This window comes from Plecotus auritus (assembly GCF_963455305.1).
Source record: "Plecotus auritus genome assembly, chromosome: 8".
Classification (NCBI taxonomy): Eukaryota; Metazoa; Chordata; class Mammalia; order Chiroptera; family Vespertilionidae; genus Plecotus; species Plecotus auritus.
Genome location: NC_137782.1, coordinates 12,283,771 through 12,299,104, shown reverse-complemented (window position 1 = coordinate 12,299,104; position 15,334 = coordinate 12,283,771). Strand labels below are relative to the sequence as shown.

At 40.4% G+C, this 15,334-nt stretch overlaps 1 protein-coding gene across 4 annotated transcripts in view; it reads right to left on the bottom strand.

The window, feature by feature from the left end:
- Positions 1-15,334, bottom strand: part of SMAD2 (SMAD family member 2) — a 65,229-nt gene that overhangs the window by 29,444 nt on the left and 20,451 nt on the right. For all 4 annotated transcript variants that reach the window (XM_080684450.1, XM_080684451.1, XM_080684452.1 and 1 more), the window contains one exon: positions 1,750-2,038. In XM_080684450.1, the coding sequence (XP_080540576.1) occupies positions 1,750-1,985 (236 nt within the window). In that variant the 5' untranslated portion in view covers positions 1,986-2,038. The remainder of the gene's footprint in view (positions 1-1,749; positions 2,039-15,334) is intronic.

Sequence of the window (15,334 nt, the reverse complement as noted above, 5' to 3'; positions counted from 1 at the left end):
ATGTTTACTGAATTGAAATGCTGGGTGCTACACAATGAAAACTTAACAGACATAGCTTGACTTATTCTTAGCCAATTCATTAGCAAGTCCTATCAGTTGTAATTCCAAAATACATGCCAAATTCATTCACTTTACATATGCTCAGCCACCGCGCCAGTCCAGCCTGCCGAATCTCATTTAGATTACTATAATAGCCTCCTGATTTCTCTGCTTCCAGACCCACCATTCATTTTAAAACACACACACACACTCACACCACAATCCCCATCACCACCACGACCCCAGCAGTCTTTGTAAAAGTGAATGTAAAAAATTCTCTAAAAGTGGATTTAAATTTTAGAAATCCATTGAAATCCTTATATGCTTTCTATTAAGTTTATACTAAAATTCAAACTCCCACAGTGCCTACAATGCCCTATATGATATGACTCCTTCCAAGTTTTGTACTCATTCTGTATTACTCCAACTCTACAGGACTCCATTACAATAATTTTTCATCTCAGAGTCTTCACACCAGCTCTTTCCTCTGCCTAGAAGACTCAATCCTCAGCTAGCTTGGTACTTCTCAAAGCTTAAGTTAAAACATCACAATCCAATCCAAAGTGGCTTTTTTTATCCCTCAATCACTGTCTTTTTGCACTCATTACCAAATTATATTTTCCACTTATTTATTGTATACACCAATCCTTCATGAGGGCAGGAACTTGGTGTTCTGTTCATCACTGCATCCCCATGTGCCTAGAAACAGTACCCTGCACACATCAGGTACTCATAAGCGTTTGTAAAACAAAAGAATAAAACAAGAAAAATGACTCTTATTTAAGATAACATGAAACAAGGTAAAAGAAATGAATAAATAATCTACCAAACAAGAAAGAAACATTCTACTATTAGTATTTGCAAGTAGATAGGCGGGGTGTTACTGGATCTATTATCAACAAGCACCCAGAGTGTATTTCCAAAAGCTCATTGAAAACATGTCAAGTGGAATGGTTTCATGTGCTATACCCATATGCCAGCCCATGTGCATGACACGGCAAACAATCCTTTTATGCAGACACTCCCAAAAAGCCCTGTAACGTACATAAAAAGGAATGAAACACTTAAATAACATCTGCTACATTATTTAAAAAACAAACAGTATTTCTCACAGTGGTACTTATCTATAAATTATTAAATTTACAGTAAAACTTGACCTCTTAAGTAAAATACAAGAGGTAGGTCTTTAAGATATGTCTAGAAGCTGCCTTACATACTGTACTTTCTTGGAAGTAACACTACAACTCAAACAAAATAATACATAAAATTCAACACAATGTTAGTAGCCTCTTTCAACTCCTTACTGAGTGAAGTTTTAACCAAGAGGGGAGAAATCTGTCTAGCAGTACTGCACTAGAGATAGAAAAGCACTGAATCTTTACCCAAATATCATTCAATCACAGAAATTAGATAAAACCCATGGAAGCATTGAGGCAACAAAGGCAAAAGAAGGCAGTGAAGATAAAACTTAACATATTGGAAGAATTTTATTTTGCTTGATTAAACCTCACTGCTCAAGAAAATGACTTGTAAAATAAGTCTAAAGAGTACATCAAAATTAATACAACAGGCTAAAAATAGCTGTCCTATTTTAATAATGACTATTTACAGGTGACTGGAAAGTAACAAAATTTCAATAATTCTCCTTCATATTCCTTCAAGCAATTTTCAACACGATGACCATCAAATTTCTGATCTGACAATACTTACCTTGGTATGGTGACACATTTAGTATTACAATTTTGAGTGGTGATAGCTTTCTCAAGCTCATCTAATCGTCCTGTTTTCTTTAGCTTCTTCACCAAACTTTTAACTGCTTTCTCACACCACTTTTCTTCCTGTCCATTCTGCTCTCCTCCACCTGCTCCTCCGGATCCACCAGCTGATTTCTTCCATCCCAGCAGTCTTTTCACAACTGGTGGAGTGAATGGCAAGATGGACGACATGTTCTTACTAAAGGCAGCAATCCACACGAAGGAAATAACCTCCTTTATCTAACCTAGAAAAGATATGGAAAAGGTAATTTAGAGGGGAACTTTAAAATCAAGTAATTATTTCAACATGATATCAAAAGCAAATTACAAAATAAAATAGAAATTCAAATTACTACTTTCACAACAGATTTTTCAGAAGTTCTCTTCTTCACCCATTAAAATATCTTAATTTAAACAAATTATGGAAATAAACCCTTTTACAAAAAAACACAATGTTATAAGTGGGTATATATAATAATTTTACAAGTAAAGTATTTATCAATACTAGACCAGTTAATCACTATTAATACTATATTAACTTTTAATAGTGTCAATAATTAAAATACTTTCACCAAAAGAAAAACTTTTTCTCACTTTTTATTTTATTTTTTTTTAAATATATTTTATTGATTTTTTACAGAGAGGAAGGGAGAAGGATAGAGAGTCAGAAATATCGATGAGAGAGACACATCGATCAGCCGCCTCCTGCACACCCCCTACTGGGGATGTGCCCGCATCCAAGGTACATGCCCTTGACTGAAATCAAACCCGGGACCCTTCAGTCCACAGGCTGACGCTCTATCCACTGAGCCAAACCAGTTAGGGCCTTTTTCTCACTTTTTAGAACTTCAATCTAATTCTCAAAACATTCACAAAAATATTTTTAAAAAATTTACAAGCCCACTCTCCCCAAAGTTCTGAACTTTCATAACTGACTTGGTATCATGAAACAAAATCTAAAGTTACAAGAATGGAAAAGTGTAAAATATGTAACAAGAATCCTATACTATATAATAAAACCCTAACATGCAAATCGACCGAATGGCAGAACGACTGGTCACTATGATGCGCACTGACCACCAGGGGGCAGACGCTCAACCCAGGAGCTGCCCCCTGGTGGTCAGTGTGTTCTCACAGGGGGTGTGCCCGCTCAGCCAGAAGCTGGGCTCACAGCTAGTGAGCGTAGCGGCAATGGCGGGAGCCTCTCCTGTCTCCGCAGCAGCGCTAAGGACCCCTCGGGGGATGTCCGCCTGCTGGCTTAGGCCCACTCCCTGCCAAGGGGTCCTGGACTGTGTGAGGGTGCAGGCCAGGCTGAAGGACCCCCCCATCCCCAGTGCACAAATGTCATGCACTGGGATTCTAGTAAAGAAATAAAGGTAGACACAGTGTGTAAAGAAAAGGTTTGGGACCTGGCCTGTGTGGTTCAGTGGTTGAGCATCAACCTATGAACCAGGAGGTCACGGTTCCATTCCCAGTCAGGGCACATGCCCTGGGTTGCAGGCTTGATGTCCAGTAGGGGGTGTGCAGGAGGCAGCCAATCAATGATTCTCTCTCATCATTGATGTTTCTCTCTCTCCCTCTTTGGTTCACTTTTACATCCCTTGAGAAGATTTTTAATTAAGCTTCTTTTAAAAAATATATTTTCATTTTTAAGTAATAATGTGCATAGTGAGTATAATCAAATATAGTTGCTCTTCTCACACCAAGATATGTTTTTAAAATATTAAAACTTTTATTTAATCTTGCTATTTATAACTCAGTACAGTAGTCTCCCTAACCACCCCACCCTAACCCCTCAGACCCCATCTGCAGTTTCACTTTCCAGGATTTCAGTTACCCAGTCAACAGTAATCCAAAATTATTAGATGCACGATTCCAGAAATAAACAATTCTTAAGTTTTAGGTTGCATGCCATTCTCAATAGCATGAGGAAATCTAGCACTGTCCCACACTATCCCACCCAGGATGTGAATCATCCTTATCTCCAGAATATCCACAATGAATACTGTCCCCAACCCCTGGTCACTTAACAGCTATCTTGGTTATTAGATCAGTTATCAGAAAGAAAGAGAAATCGCATTCACATAACTTTTATTATAACATATTGTTATAATTGTTCTATTTAATTACCTGTTATTATTGCTAATCTCTTACTATGTCTAATTTATAAACTTTATCATAAGTATGTATTATAGGGGAAAATAGTACACACACACACACTAGAGGCCCGATGCACAAAATTTGTGCAATGGGCTCGGCTTTGTCTGGAAGGTCGGCTTTGTCTGGAACAGCCTTGGGCAAACTACGGCCCGCAGGCCGGATCCGGCCGGTTCGGCTGTTCTATCTGGCCCGTGGAGCCGAAAGAGAGAAGGGTTCTCTTGCTCTCCCCTCCGCTCCTTTACTTTGAATTTATATTAGTTCACACAAACACTCCATCCATGCTTTTGTTCCGGCCCTCCGGTCCAGTTTAAGAACCCATTGTGGCCCTGGAATCAAAAAGTTTGCCCACCCCTGGTCTGGAAGGTCGTTCTGCTGTTTGGTCTAATTAGCATATTAGCTCTTTATTAAATAGGATGGGGGGAGAGAGAGAGAGAGAGAGAGAGAGAGAGAGAGAGAGAGAGAGAGAGAGAGAGAGAGAGAGAGTTCAGTACTACCTGTGGTTTCAGGCATCCACTGGGGGAGGGGGTGTCTTTGAATGTGTTCCCAGTGGATTAGGGGGGAGTACTGTCTTTCTCTTTCTCTCTTTCTGATAACTGATCTAATAACCGAGATAGCTGTTAAGTAACCAGGGGTTGGGGACAGTATTCATTACTGTAATAGACTTATAATGGTATCCTTTGAAATATCAAGTTTAGGTATTATCTGTTCATTTTTCAGTGGAAAATGAGGATTTATACCACAACCACTCACATTCCTCCAACCTTTAAGATAATTAACTCCCAATTGTAGTTCTGATGAGATTAGCAGTAAACTACTACTTAATCATATTTCCCTTTTTGTACAACTCTTTTTCCCCTTGAGTTAATTTCCTTAGTTTTTGTTATTGCTTAGTTTTCTCTGTACCTACCACAAATTCTTTCCATACTCTTCACAAGCCCCTCAATTAAATTTTAATGCTGATGACTTTAATCTCAAAGTAAGAGACAAGATCACTGACCACTTGAGGACAGAAGTGAAAAGTTAAGATTTGAGATGAAAAATATTCAGAAACCTAGTTCCTAGAACTACTATAGAAAAATCAACTAGACTGAAATAACCAATTTTATCAGGTACTTACCAAACTACACATTAAAAAAATATTCCATGATGGCCTAGCCCAGTGGCCGGCAAACAGCGGCTCGCGAGCCACATGCGGCTCGTGAGCCCCAGTTTGCCGCTCTGTTGACTAATGAGTTTGCCGAACACAGTCATATACTACCCCTTTGCCTCTTTGCACACAACATGCCACAATTGCCTAATCCTCACAGCTTCCAACTACATGGTAACATTTAGTCTAGTGCAGTGGTCGGCAAACTCATTAGTCAACAGAGCGGCAAACCACGGCTCACGAGCCGCAGTTTGCCGACCACTGCCCTAGCCGGTTTGGCTCAGTGGATAGAACGTCGGCCTGCAGACCAAAGGGTCCCGGGTTCGATCCTGGTCAAGGGCTCGTACCTTGGTTGCAGGCTCCTCGGGCCCACCGGGCCCTGGCCCTGGTCAGAGGCAACCAATCAATGTGTTTTCTCTCACATTGATGTTTCTCTCCTGTCTTTCCCTCTCTCTTCCACTCTCCCTAATAAATCAATGGAAAAATATCCTCAGGTGAGGATTAACAAAACAAAACAAAGCAAAACAAAACAAAAATATCCATGAGAGGAGTTCTATTCCTAATCAGGTTATAGAAAATCACAATAGACCATCACTTTCACCCTAATAATCAAAACAGGCCAGGTAAGTTACAAAATCATAGTTTTTCTGAACCCATCAGAGAGGTAAGGATGCATAGTAACCTAAGTGGGATTAACTGACAGAAGAGAGGCCCACAGGTGGTCTCTTTCTTGATGGAGGGGCTAAGGAGGAATAATTCCACCATAAGAGAAACCAGACTACCTTTACTAAATCTTAACATGCAGGCTGACAAGACATATCAGAATTCCACAAAGCAAATCACTCATTCCCACAGGTCTTCACCAAGTGCTTGAAAAATGGCCAAGATTGGGGGACAGAGCTGGAAAGCTGAGAGATACTCTAAGAAACTTATAGTCTCCCTCAAATGCAATAAATCTGTCCTCTGATGGGGGGAGAAGGGTGGGATGGGCAAAAGTGAAAAATAAATCATTCCAAAAAACTCCAAACATTAAGCTGCCAAGGGCTGAGGTTAGACAGTAGAGGTGAGAGAACCATTTCCACCCAGATACTATGCACATTATTACCAGGGCAGGAAGGTTTGCTGAGAGAAAACCCTGGAAGGCATTACTGGTAGAGTGGTTATCACAACAGACACAAAAAAGCCTGGGGCAGGGCTGAAGAGCACAAAGTACTCCAGAATGACCAAAGAACAGACAGCTAGGCTGTAAAGCAGAGAAAATGCCCAAAGGTCCCACAGCTGATGGCTCAGATATAAAGCACAAAGAAATAACTTGAAATTACAATCAGACAACAAATCTTGCAGAAAGTGAAAAGTCCTAATCCTGCTCTCAAAGCACTTAAAAGAAATCAAACTAAAGTTGCAACAAAGCCCAGAACTAGCTCCACTATTCATCTTATTGACTTAGCCCCATTATCAGACTAACTTAAGAAACTAGAGGCCCAGTGCACGAAATTCGTGCACGGGGGCAGTCCCTAGGCCTGGCCGGTGATCGAAGTGCGAGTATCTGGTATGGAAGGGCAGGTCCCAGCTGACCTCTGGGCCCTGGCCAGCACCTGGGCCCCCGGTCCCCCACGTGCCCCCTCCACTTGAGCCACAGCACCCAAGTTCCCACGCGGAGATGCGGTGAGCATGACCGGACGCCGCGGGCCGGGGCGCAGTGTGGGCCTCTGGGCCACCCAGCGGCACTGCATGGAAGCCGGGCGGGCAGTGCGCGCTCTCCTGGCCAGCCTCGCAGACCGGCTCCTGCACGAACCCACAGGGAGCCTGACCGGCCCCTGCGGTCCTGGCAGCTGTGGCCTGGCTCACCTGGAAGACGCCACACGGTGCAAGGTGGGCTCCTTGCAGCCACCCAGCACCCAAGGGCGGGGCTTCCCCAGTGTGCGAGCCCTGGCATCCCAGGGGGAGGGTACCAGGGGGAGTGAGAGCAAGCTCAGCAGACACCCACATTCTCACCACATCTCTGTCCTGTCACCCCCGCCCCCGTTGAGAGGTTGCAGCGTGTCACCAACACCTGCCATGTTCCATGCCTCCCCCTGGTGGTCAGCGCACATCATAGCGAGTGGTCAAACTCCTGGACTCCCGGTGGAACAACCGCCTGAGGGGACAATTTGCATATTAGGCTTTTATTATATAGGATGATGGCCCATTTCCTGGAAGTAAATAATGTTTACTTCAATCTGTACTATTTTCATACAAATATTCAGCACTCAATCCATTACAAGACAGAGAATAGCAAACCACAGTCAAAAGATGAAATTATATGAGTATGCAATTATAAAATTCACAAAACTCAACATTTTATCAAATGTAAATTACAATTCAAAAAAAAAGTATCAGGACAAATACCTTAAAAAGTTTCATGATAAGTTAAATGGATTTCTTTAAGAATTTCTCAAACCTTCAAAATGCCAATGCATACTGTAAATTTCAGAAGAGAGGAGGTTACAGTTGACTAAAGATGGAAGCCTAGGGGAGTCTGCCCACAACTTGCAGGTAGTATCTGCAGGCATATTTACACAAATGTTGGGAAACAGGGCCTAGGGAGCTATGGGAAATATTTAAAATTATTTGACATGTTATCTAATCACAAACTTATGTGGGACACTGGTGGGAAGGCTGCTGTACTAGAACTATACATTTTCTTAAAAATGAATTGTAAGTATAATTCTCAAAAAATGACTTTGAATTCTCAGGGGACCACAACAATTACAATTTGACAGCAGCACCTAGTGGTAGACTAGAATGCACAGGAATAAGCACCATAGTATATAAAACTACAACTTGACAAAATAAAGCAACCTACAAAATTCCATGAAATACATGTAATAATCCACCAAAGCAAACACAACTACCAAGCAGCAAAAGGTATACTTGACTACCTTTGGTCTCTGCTAAATTCCTACTCTGTCACAAATCATACTGTGCGAGGAGTAAGCCAGCTATATAAACCTCAATACCATGTGACACAGTCTTATCCAAGCACAGAGAACATGCTGATGAATTCAACCTTTGGAAGGGAGAGGTATCGCAAAAGTGACACCAGAGCAAGTCTGAAGAGAGAAAGAATACACCAGGCAGAAAGTTAATTTTTTAGGGACAAGGAAATGTTTTGAATATCCTATATAATAAAAGGCTAATATGCAAATCGAATGACTCCACGCAGGAGCTGCCCCCTGGTGATGAGTGTGCTCCCACAGTGGGAGCGCTGCTCAGCCAGAAGCCGGGCTCCCAGCTGGCGAGTGCAGAGGCAGTGGCAGGAGCCTCTCTCGCCTACACAGCAGCGCTAAGGACCCCTTGGGGGATGTCCGCCTGCCAGGAACATTCTGCTGGGGAGTGGGCCTAAGCTCGCAGGCAGTCATCACCCAAGGGGTCCTGGACTGCAAGAGGGCACAGGCTGGGCTGAGGGACGCCCCCCCTCAGTGCACGAATGTCTCTGGGGGGCCTCTAATGGAATATAAGAAAGTAATGTGGTAAGAGATAGGGGAGAGGAAAGCTAGTCAGAAGAAAAAGCTGAATACAGAAGTTAGAGCTAATGATAGGACTATTCATTATTTTAGAGAAAATTCACATTGTTACTGAGCAACTGGATATGAGCAGTTTAGGGAAAAGGAGGACTCAAAGCTAACTGTTGCTAACTAATGTAACTGAGCATGTAATGGTACACTAATCACTATTTGGAACACAGAAAGAAAAGCAAACCTGAAGGATACGGTTACAGGGTCAGTATTATACATGCTTTGATATAAGCGTTCACGTTCATCACATGGCCAGAAAGCAGAAGCTCAGAAGAGAGGGTGGTCAGCGCACAAATAAGTGTACCCAAGCAAGGCAGAGACAACCAGTCCTGCAGAAAAGCAGAGCATTCAGTCTCCACGCTTGGTTTGGAACGACTCTCTGGGTCTTGTTGCAGGCCCACACCAATCTTATCCTCAGAAAACTCTGAATTACACGAAGGATCCCTATTCCTTGTGAAAAACTGATTATGACAAGGACAATATAAGAATCATTTTATTTAAAAGTGTCTATCTTTGACTCAATGTATTCATGAGAATTCAGCCTAAGAAAATGAATAAAAATTAAACTTATGTATAACCAGCAAAAATGAAAGGGATTTCCAGTGTTAGACTCTGAGTTAACAGGTTCTCTGTTACACTTTTGTTAGGAGAATGTTTCTTAAGAGTTGAGATATATTCTTGGGGATCTAATTTTTCTATAAAACCTTTTAAATTATTTTTCTTTATGGAAATAAAAACATGAAAAGTTTAAGGCTATTCTGGGTCATTTGAATGACCTCATGACCTAGTACTGCCACATGATTTCAGTGTCCCATGCCTTAGAACAGCAGTTATAACCACTTTGGAACTATGTGATCACTTAAAGTTAGCAGCCTTAAGTTATGTAACCATGGCTGCCTGACATCTGGCTAATTATCTCTGGAGAATTTTAAAATTATGCAATAAAATAATATTTTTCAGTAATGCTGATAATGCTTTTTTATCAATTGAGCATTTTAAATATCTAGGATATTTAGCCAATAGTTTTGAAATGTAAACAGATTGAATTTAGGCTTTTACAAGGAATCAATGTCAATATGTTCTACGATGAAGACAAAATGCAATAAAAAAAACTAAATTTATGATCAAGTTGTTGATATGTGAACAAGTCATTTACAGACTATACAGATTTCCTTCACTAGTGTGGCAGCAAGCTCTGTACTGAAGTTAGAATTTTTTTTTCAACATCTGTAAGAATTGAAAAATAAGTTCAGATACTAATTCTGTTCCTAATTCCAGCACTAAGTGATACTTAGATAAATTAGGTTTCAATAGAATAGGAAGACTATATCTTTACAGCTAAGTAAGAAAGCTTATCAAGTGATACCTTAGTAAAATTGGGATTATAAGATTACTCACTGGAAAGTTTCAGTTAAGTAAGAGGTCTGATTATCCTGAACTAGCAGATGAAGCACTCAAGTTATTAATAATTGTGTAAGTTTTACAATTAGCATTCTCTATGTTTTATTAAACTATAGTTCATATGCATTGCAAAGTCATCAACTGTTCTTTCCTTTACTTACTGTTTTTATTCTGATACTAGTGGACCATTGCACAGATTCATGCACACTGAAAGGAAATTAATTAGAAGAAATAACAACATGATATAACAACAACAAAGACATGATATAAAAACAACAAAAACATAAAAGAACAAAAACATGATATAAAAACAACACTGATAAAAACAATGACTGATAAATTGATTAAACTTATTCTAATATCTCCCTGTATACCACATTAAGAGTAAAAACACTTTCAGAATGCTTGACTAATTTCCCTTGTGATGAAGTATTTACAACTTTAACATCACACGGTCTTCAAACTCGAGAGAAAACATCATATAACTGACCATGTCCAAAGATGGGTTCAGGAAGGAATATTCCTACTCTGTCTAGATTGGCACCAGCGAGAGCTTTATAGGTATCACGCATGTGCGAGTCAACATTTATTTTTAAATTACCAGTGCGCGTCATATGTTCCGGCTGATAGGTTGGTTGGTCGGATGGTCATACAGTCGGTCATGTAGCCTTTTATATATATATAGATAAACCCTATCACTGTATATGTATTTCAAAAAATCTCCAGATCTTTGGAATATTTATTTTACTTTGTCTTTTAGAACACAATCTTATATTTTAACCATGGTATTTATTTTATGATACAACTTAACTTCTTTTCAAAGAAACCCTTTTCTGCACCCAAATACAGTAGGAAACATATACTGAATGCTAACTACGACATAGTCTAAGAGTCAGGTAAGCATTAACTCATTTAATTCTCATCAGAGTCCAGTGGAATAGATACCATATATAATAATAAAAGCGCAGTATGCTAATTAGACCCGACGTCCTTCCGAATGACCTTCCGGACAAAGCCAGGGCTGCAAGGGAAGCCCAGGTCCTGGGTGCCTGCCAGCAGCCGGAGGAAAGCCCGGGTCCCGGGTGTCAGAGGGAAGCTGGTGCCGGCAGCTGGGGGAAGGAAGGCCTACTCTTGCACGAATTTCATGCATCGGGCCTCTAGTATAAATGAGGAATCTGAGGCATGAAAAAGTACCCTGATGTTATAAAGATACTAGAGGCCTGGTGCACAAAATTTGTGCACGGGTAGGCTCTTTAGGCCTGGCCAGTGATCAGGGCCGATCAGGTTCCCCATCTCTGGGCCTCCCTGCCTCCTCCTTCCCTCGCTCCCTCAGTACCCCACCGCTCCTGCTGGTCGCCCACCATGTTCCGCATTGCCCCCTGGTGGTCAGCGCACGTCATAGCGAGCAATGGAACTCCTGGTCTCCCGAACTCCCAAGGGGACAATTTGCATATTAGCCTTGTATTATATAGGATTCCCCCCATGTATTCTCACAGACATTTTAGTTTTGCTTTTCACACCTAGGTTTCCAACATATCAGGAATTTGTTTTTATTTAAGGGGTGAGACAGCAATCTAAACATCTCCTGTAAGGACAGACTATTTTATCAGCACTTAAATAATGTACCTTTTCTTTAATAATTCATAATACAACTCCTGTCACACATCAAATCCCTATAAAATAAATTTATGACTGGGGGCTTTATAGTCTGTTCATTGCTGTACTTGTTCATACCTACAATATCACAGAATTTTAGTTATTGCTTCTCAAGAGTGTTGACATCTGCAGAGTGAGTCCTTTTCCTTACTTCTCAAATTTATGTAGGTTATTTTAAGTTTAGCTTTTCAAATCCCACCAAATTTAGAGTTTTTAAAAAATATATTTGTATTGATTTGAGAGAGTGACTTTAATGTGCTCAAGCTTATCAATTTAAATTTGAGCACATCAATTTAAAATCTTATATGATGTATATATACATGTGTACCTTCTTTAAAAATTTTCCATATGCTGTCATTTTTCAAAAGTTATAAAGTCTAAAGTTCTCTTTCACATCTGCAATTTATTTTTGTGTGTGGTGCAAGGCAAGTACTTTCTCCTCCCCAGCAAAGATAATAAACTGAATCTCTCCCCTACTGATTACAGTGCTATTTGTGTTTCTGAACTCTTCCCCCCTCCCCCCAATTAGTCTATATCTGAGGCAAATACTGTGGCTTAACTACTAAAGCTATAGAATATGTCTTCGTACTTGATAAAGTAAATTCTCTTTCACCTGCTGGGATTTTAACTGGAATGACACCAAATTTACAAACAAGTGGAAGAAAACTGACAGATTTATGGTAATGTGCCTTCTAGTCATAAACACAAGTACATCTTTTATAATTTGAATTATACGTGTCTTATTTTCTCCACTCAGGTCCCACACATGTTTTTGTTTCATTTCTTCCTAGGAATTTTGTAGTTTGTGCTGTCTTTTTAAATGGTGGGATTTTTTTATTTTATTTAAATTTTGTTTGTTGCTTATACATAGACATGCCTTGGTTTTTACATATTAACTTTTTTTAATCAACTTCACTGATGCATAACTTATCCTATCTAATAAAAGAGTAATATGCAGATTGCTCATCACTCCAACACCCAAGATAGCTGCCCCCATGTGGTCAAAGATCCTGCCCCCATGTGGACACAAGATGGCCACCACAAGATGGCCAGCAGGGGAGGGCAGTTGGGAGGAACCAGGCCTGCAAGGGAAGGCAGTTGGGGGCAACCAGCCTGCAGGGAAGGGCAGTTTGGAGGGACCCAGGCCTGCAGGGGAGAGCAATTGGGGGGGACCAGGCCTGCAGGTGAGGACAGTCAGGGGTGACCAGGTTTGCAGGGGAGGGCAGTTAGAGGCAAACAGGCTGGCAGGGGAGCAGTTAGGCATCAATCAGTCTGGCAGGGGAGTGGTTAGGGGGTGATCAGGCTGGCAGGCAGAAGCAGTTAGGGACAATTAGGAAGGCAGGCAGGTGAGCAGTTGGGAGCCAGCAGTCCTGGATTGTGAGAGGGATGTCCGACTAAATCGGGCCTAAACGGGCATTCGGACATCCCTCGATGGGTCCCAGATTGGAGAGGGTGCAGGCTGGGCTGAGGGATACTCCACCCCGTGCACGAATTTCGTGCACCGGGCCTCTAGCCTATATAATAAAAGCCTGAGCGACCATTATGGCAGAACGACCAGAACGACCGGTTGCTATGATGCGCACTGACCACCAGGGGGCAGATGCTCAATGCAGGAGCTGCCCCTGGTGGTCAGTGTGCTCCCACAGGAAGAGTGCCACTCAGCCAGAAACTAGGCTCATAGTTGGCAAGTGCAGCGGTGGTGGCGGGAGCCTTTCCCACCTCTGTGGTACCACTAAGGAGCAGCGAGCCAAGCGGTAAGGAGCGAGGGGTCCTGGGCTGCGAAAGGGATGTCTGTCATCCTCCAAGGGGTCCCAGACTGCAAGAGGGCGCAGGCCAGGCTGAGGGACACCCCCCCCCCCACCGCCAGTGCATAAATTTCTTGCACCGGGCCTCTAGTATATAATGAAATGCACAGATGTTAAGTATATAATTCAATGAGTACTAATAAATGTATACCTCCATATATCCTTCATCCCAATCAAAACAAAGAATAATTCCATCATCTCAGAAAGTTTCCTTGTGTCCCTTACAGTCAATCTACTTTCCTTACCCCAGGCAATTACTAATCTGGCTTCTATCAAGGTAATTCTACCTGTTCTAGAAATTCATATAATTGAATGATATTATATATACTCTTCTGTGCCCCCCCCCTCTGGCCCCCTGCTTTTTAACCAGCACTCTCGTATTTATAGTTCCTAAGAATTTTTGTCAAAAACATACTGCATTTTATCATGTCTTTTTTCCCTTTGCCCAGCTAGGGTTTTCACTTGGGTTTTGCTTGTTGGTTTTTTACTTAACTTTATTTTGTTGGTGCTATGAATTTAAGTTTTTAAATTATAATCTAGTCAAGATTCTCATATGGGTTTTTTTTCCCTTTGGTGTGTTAATGTGATGAACTTCATTTACAGGTTTTCTAACATTTAATCATCTTTACATTCTTGAGGTAACCCTTATTAGTCATGGTATTTTTTTTTATAACAAATACTAACATTTTACCTAAAATTTTTATTTCCATCTGATATGTGGACTATACATTTCCCCTTCTCATAATACCCATCCCGTTGGAGGTATCAAGATGACAGTAGACTTGCATAATGATTTTTTTTTTCTATAACATTTTGTATTATGATTGGAATTACTGACTCCTCATGTTTTGTAGAATTTGGCCATTTGGGGTTGTCACTTGGGTTTGGATTTTTACTTAATTTTCTTTTGGTAGAGGTAGATTTCTAATGAATTTAAGATTTTAAATTACAATCTAGTCAAGTTTCTTCTTCTTAAGCCAATTTTGGTAACTTCTTTTACTAGAAATTATCTTTTCCACTTTTAAATTAAAGGTAAAAAAAAACTGTTCTTGGTGTTCTTAGTTTTAAAATCTGTTTGCTGTAATCATAACCCTTCTTTCTTTCTAATACATCTGTAATCTTTTCCTTCACCAATCTTGGCCAAGTCTTTTCAACTTAGCACCCTTGGTCAGTTGCTCCAATTATATATTTTTTCATTAATGTTTCTCAACTTAACTACCTTCCTTTTTCTAATTCATTACATTGTATACTTAACTCATTAATTTTTACTTAGTTCTTCACTAATAAACATTTAAAATTCTATCTAAAGTTTCCCAAATGGGATTTTTGCCGTATCTAGTTTTGACAGGTAGTATTTTCATCATTCTTTTCTAAACACTTCCTAATTTGTATGAATTGTTCCTCATCTCATAAATTCAGAAATATACATCTTCAGATTTTGGAGTTGTTGCTATCCTCCTGTTATATTTCTAACTGAATTGCAATAGGATCCAAGGATGTGATTTATAAGATATAAATTCTTAGGAATTTGTTAACATTTGCTTTGAGGTCTAAGTACATAAACAATTCTTATAAAATTTCATGAGTACTTGAAAAGAATACATATTCTGTAATTGTTGCATGCTTGCTAACTGTACCTTCTAATCCTTTAAAACCTTATGTGTGTGTATATATATATATTTTTTAAATATATTTTTATTGATTTCAAAGAGGAATGGAGAGGGAGAGGGAGAGGCAGAAACATGGATGATGAGAGAGAATCATTGACTGGCTGCCTCCTGCATGCCCCCTACTGGGGATCAAGCCTACAACCCA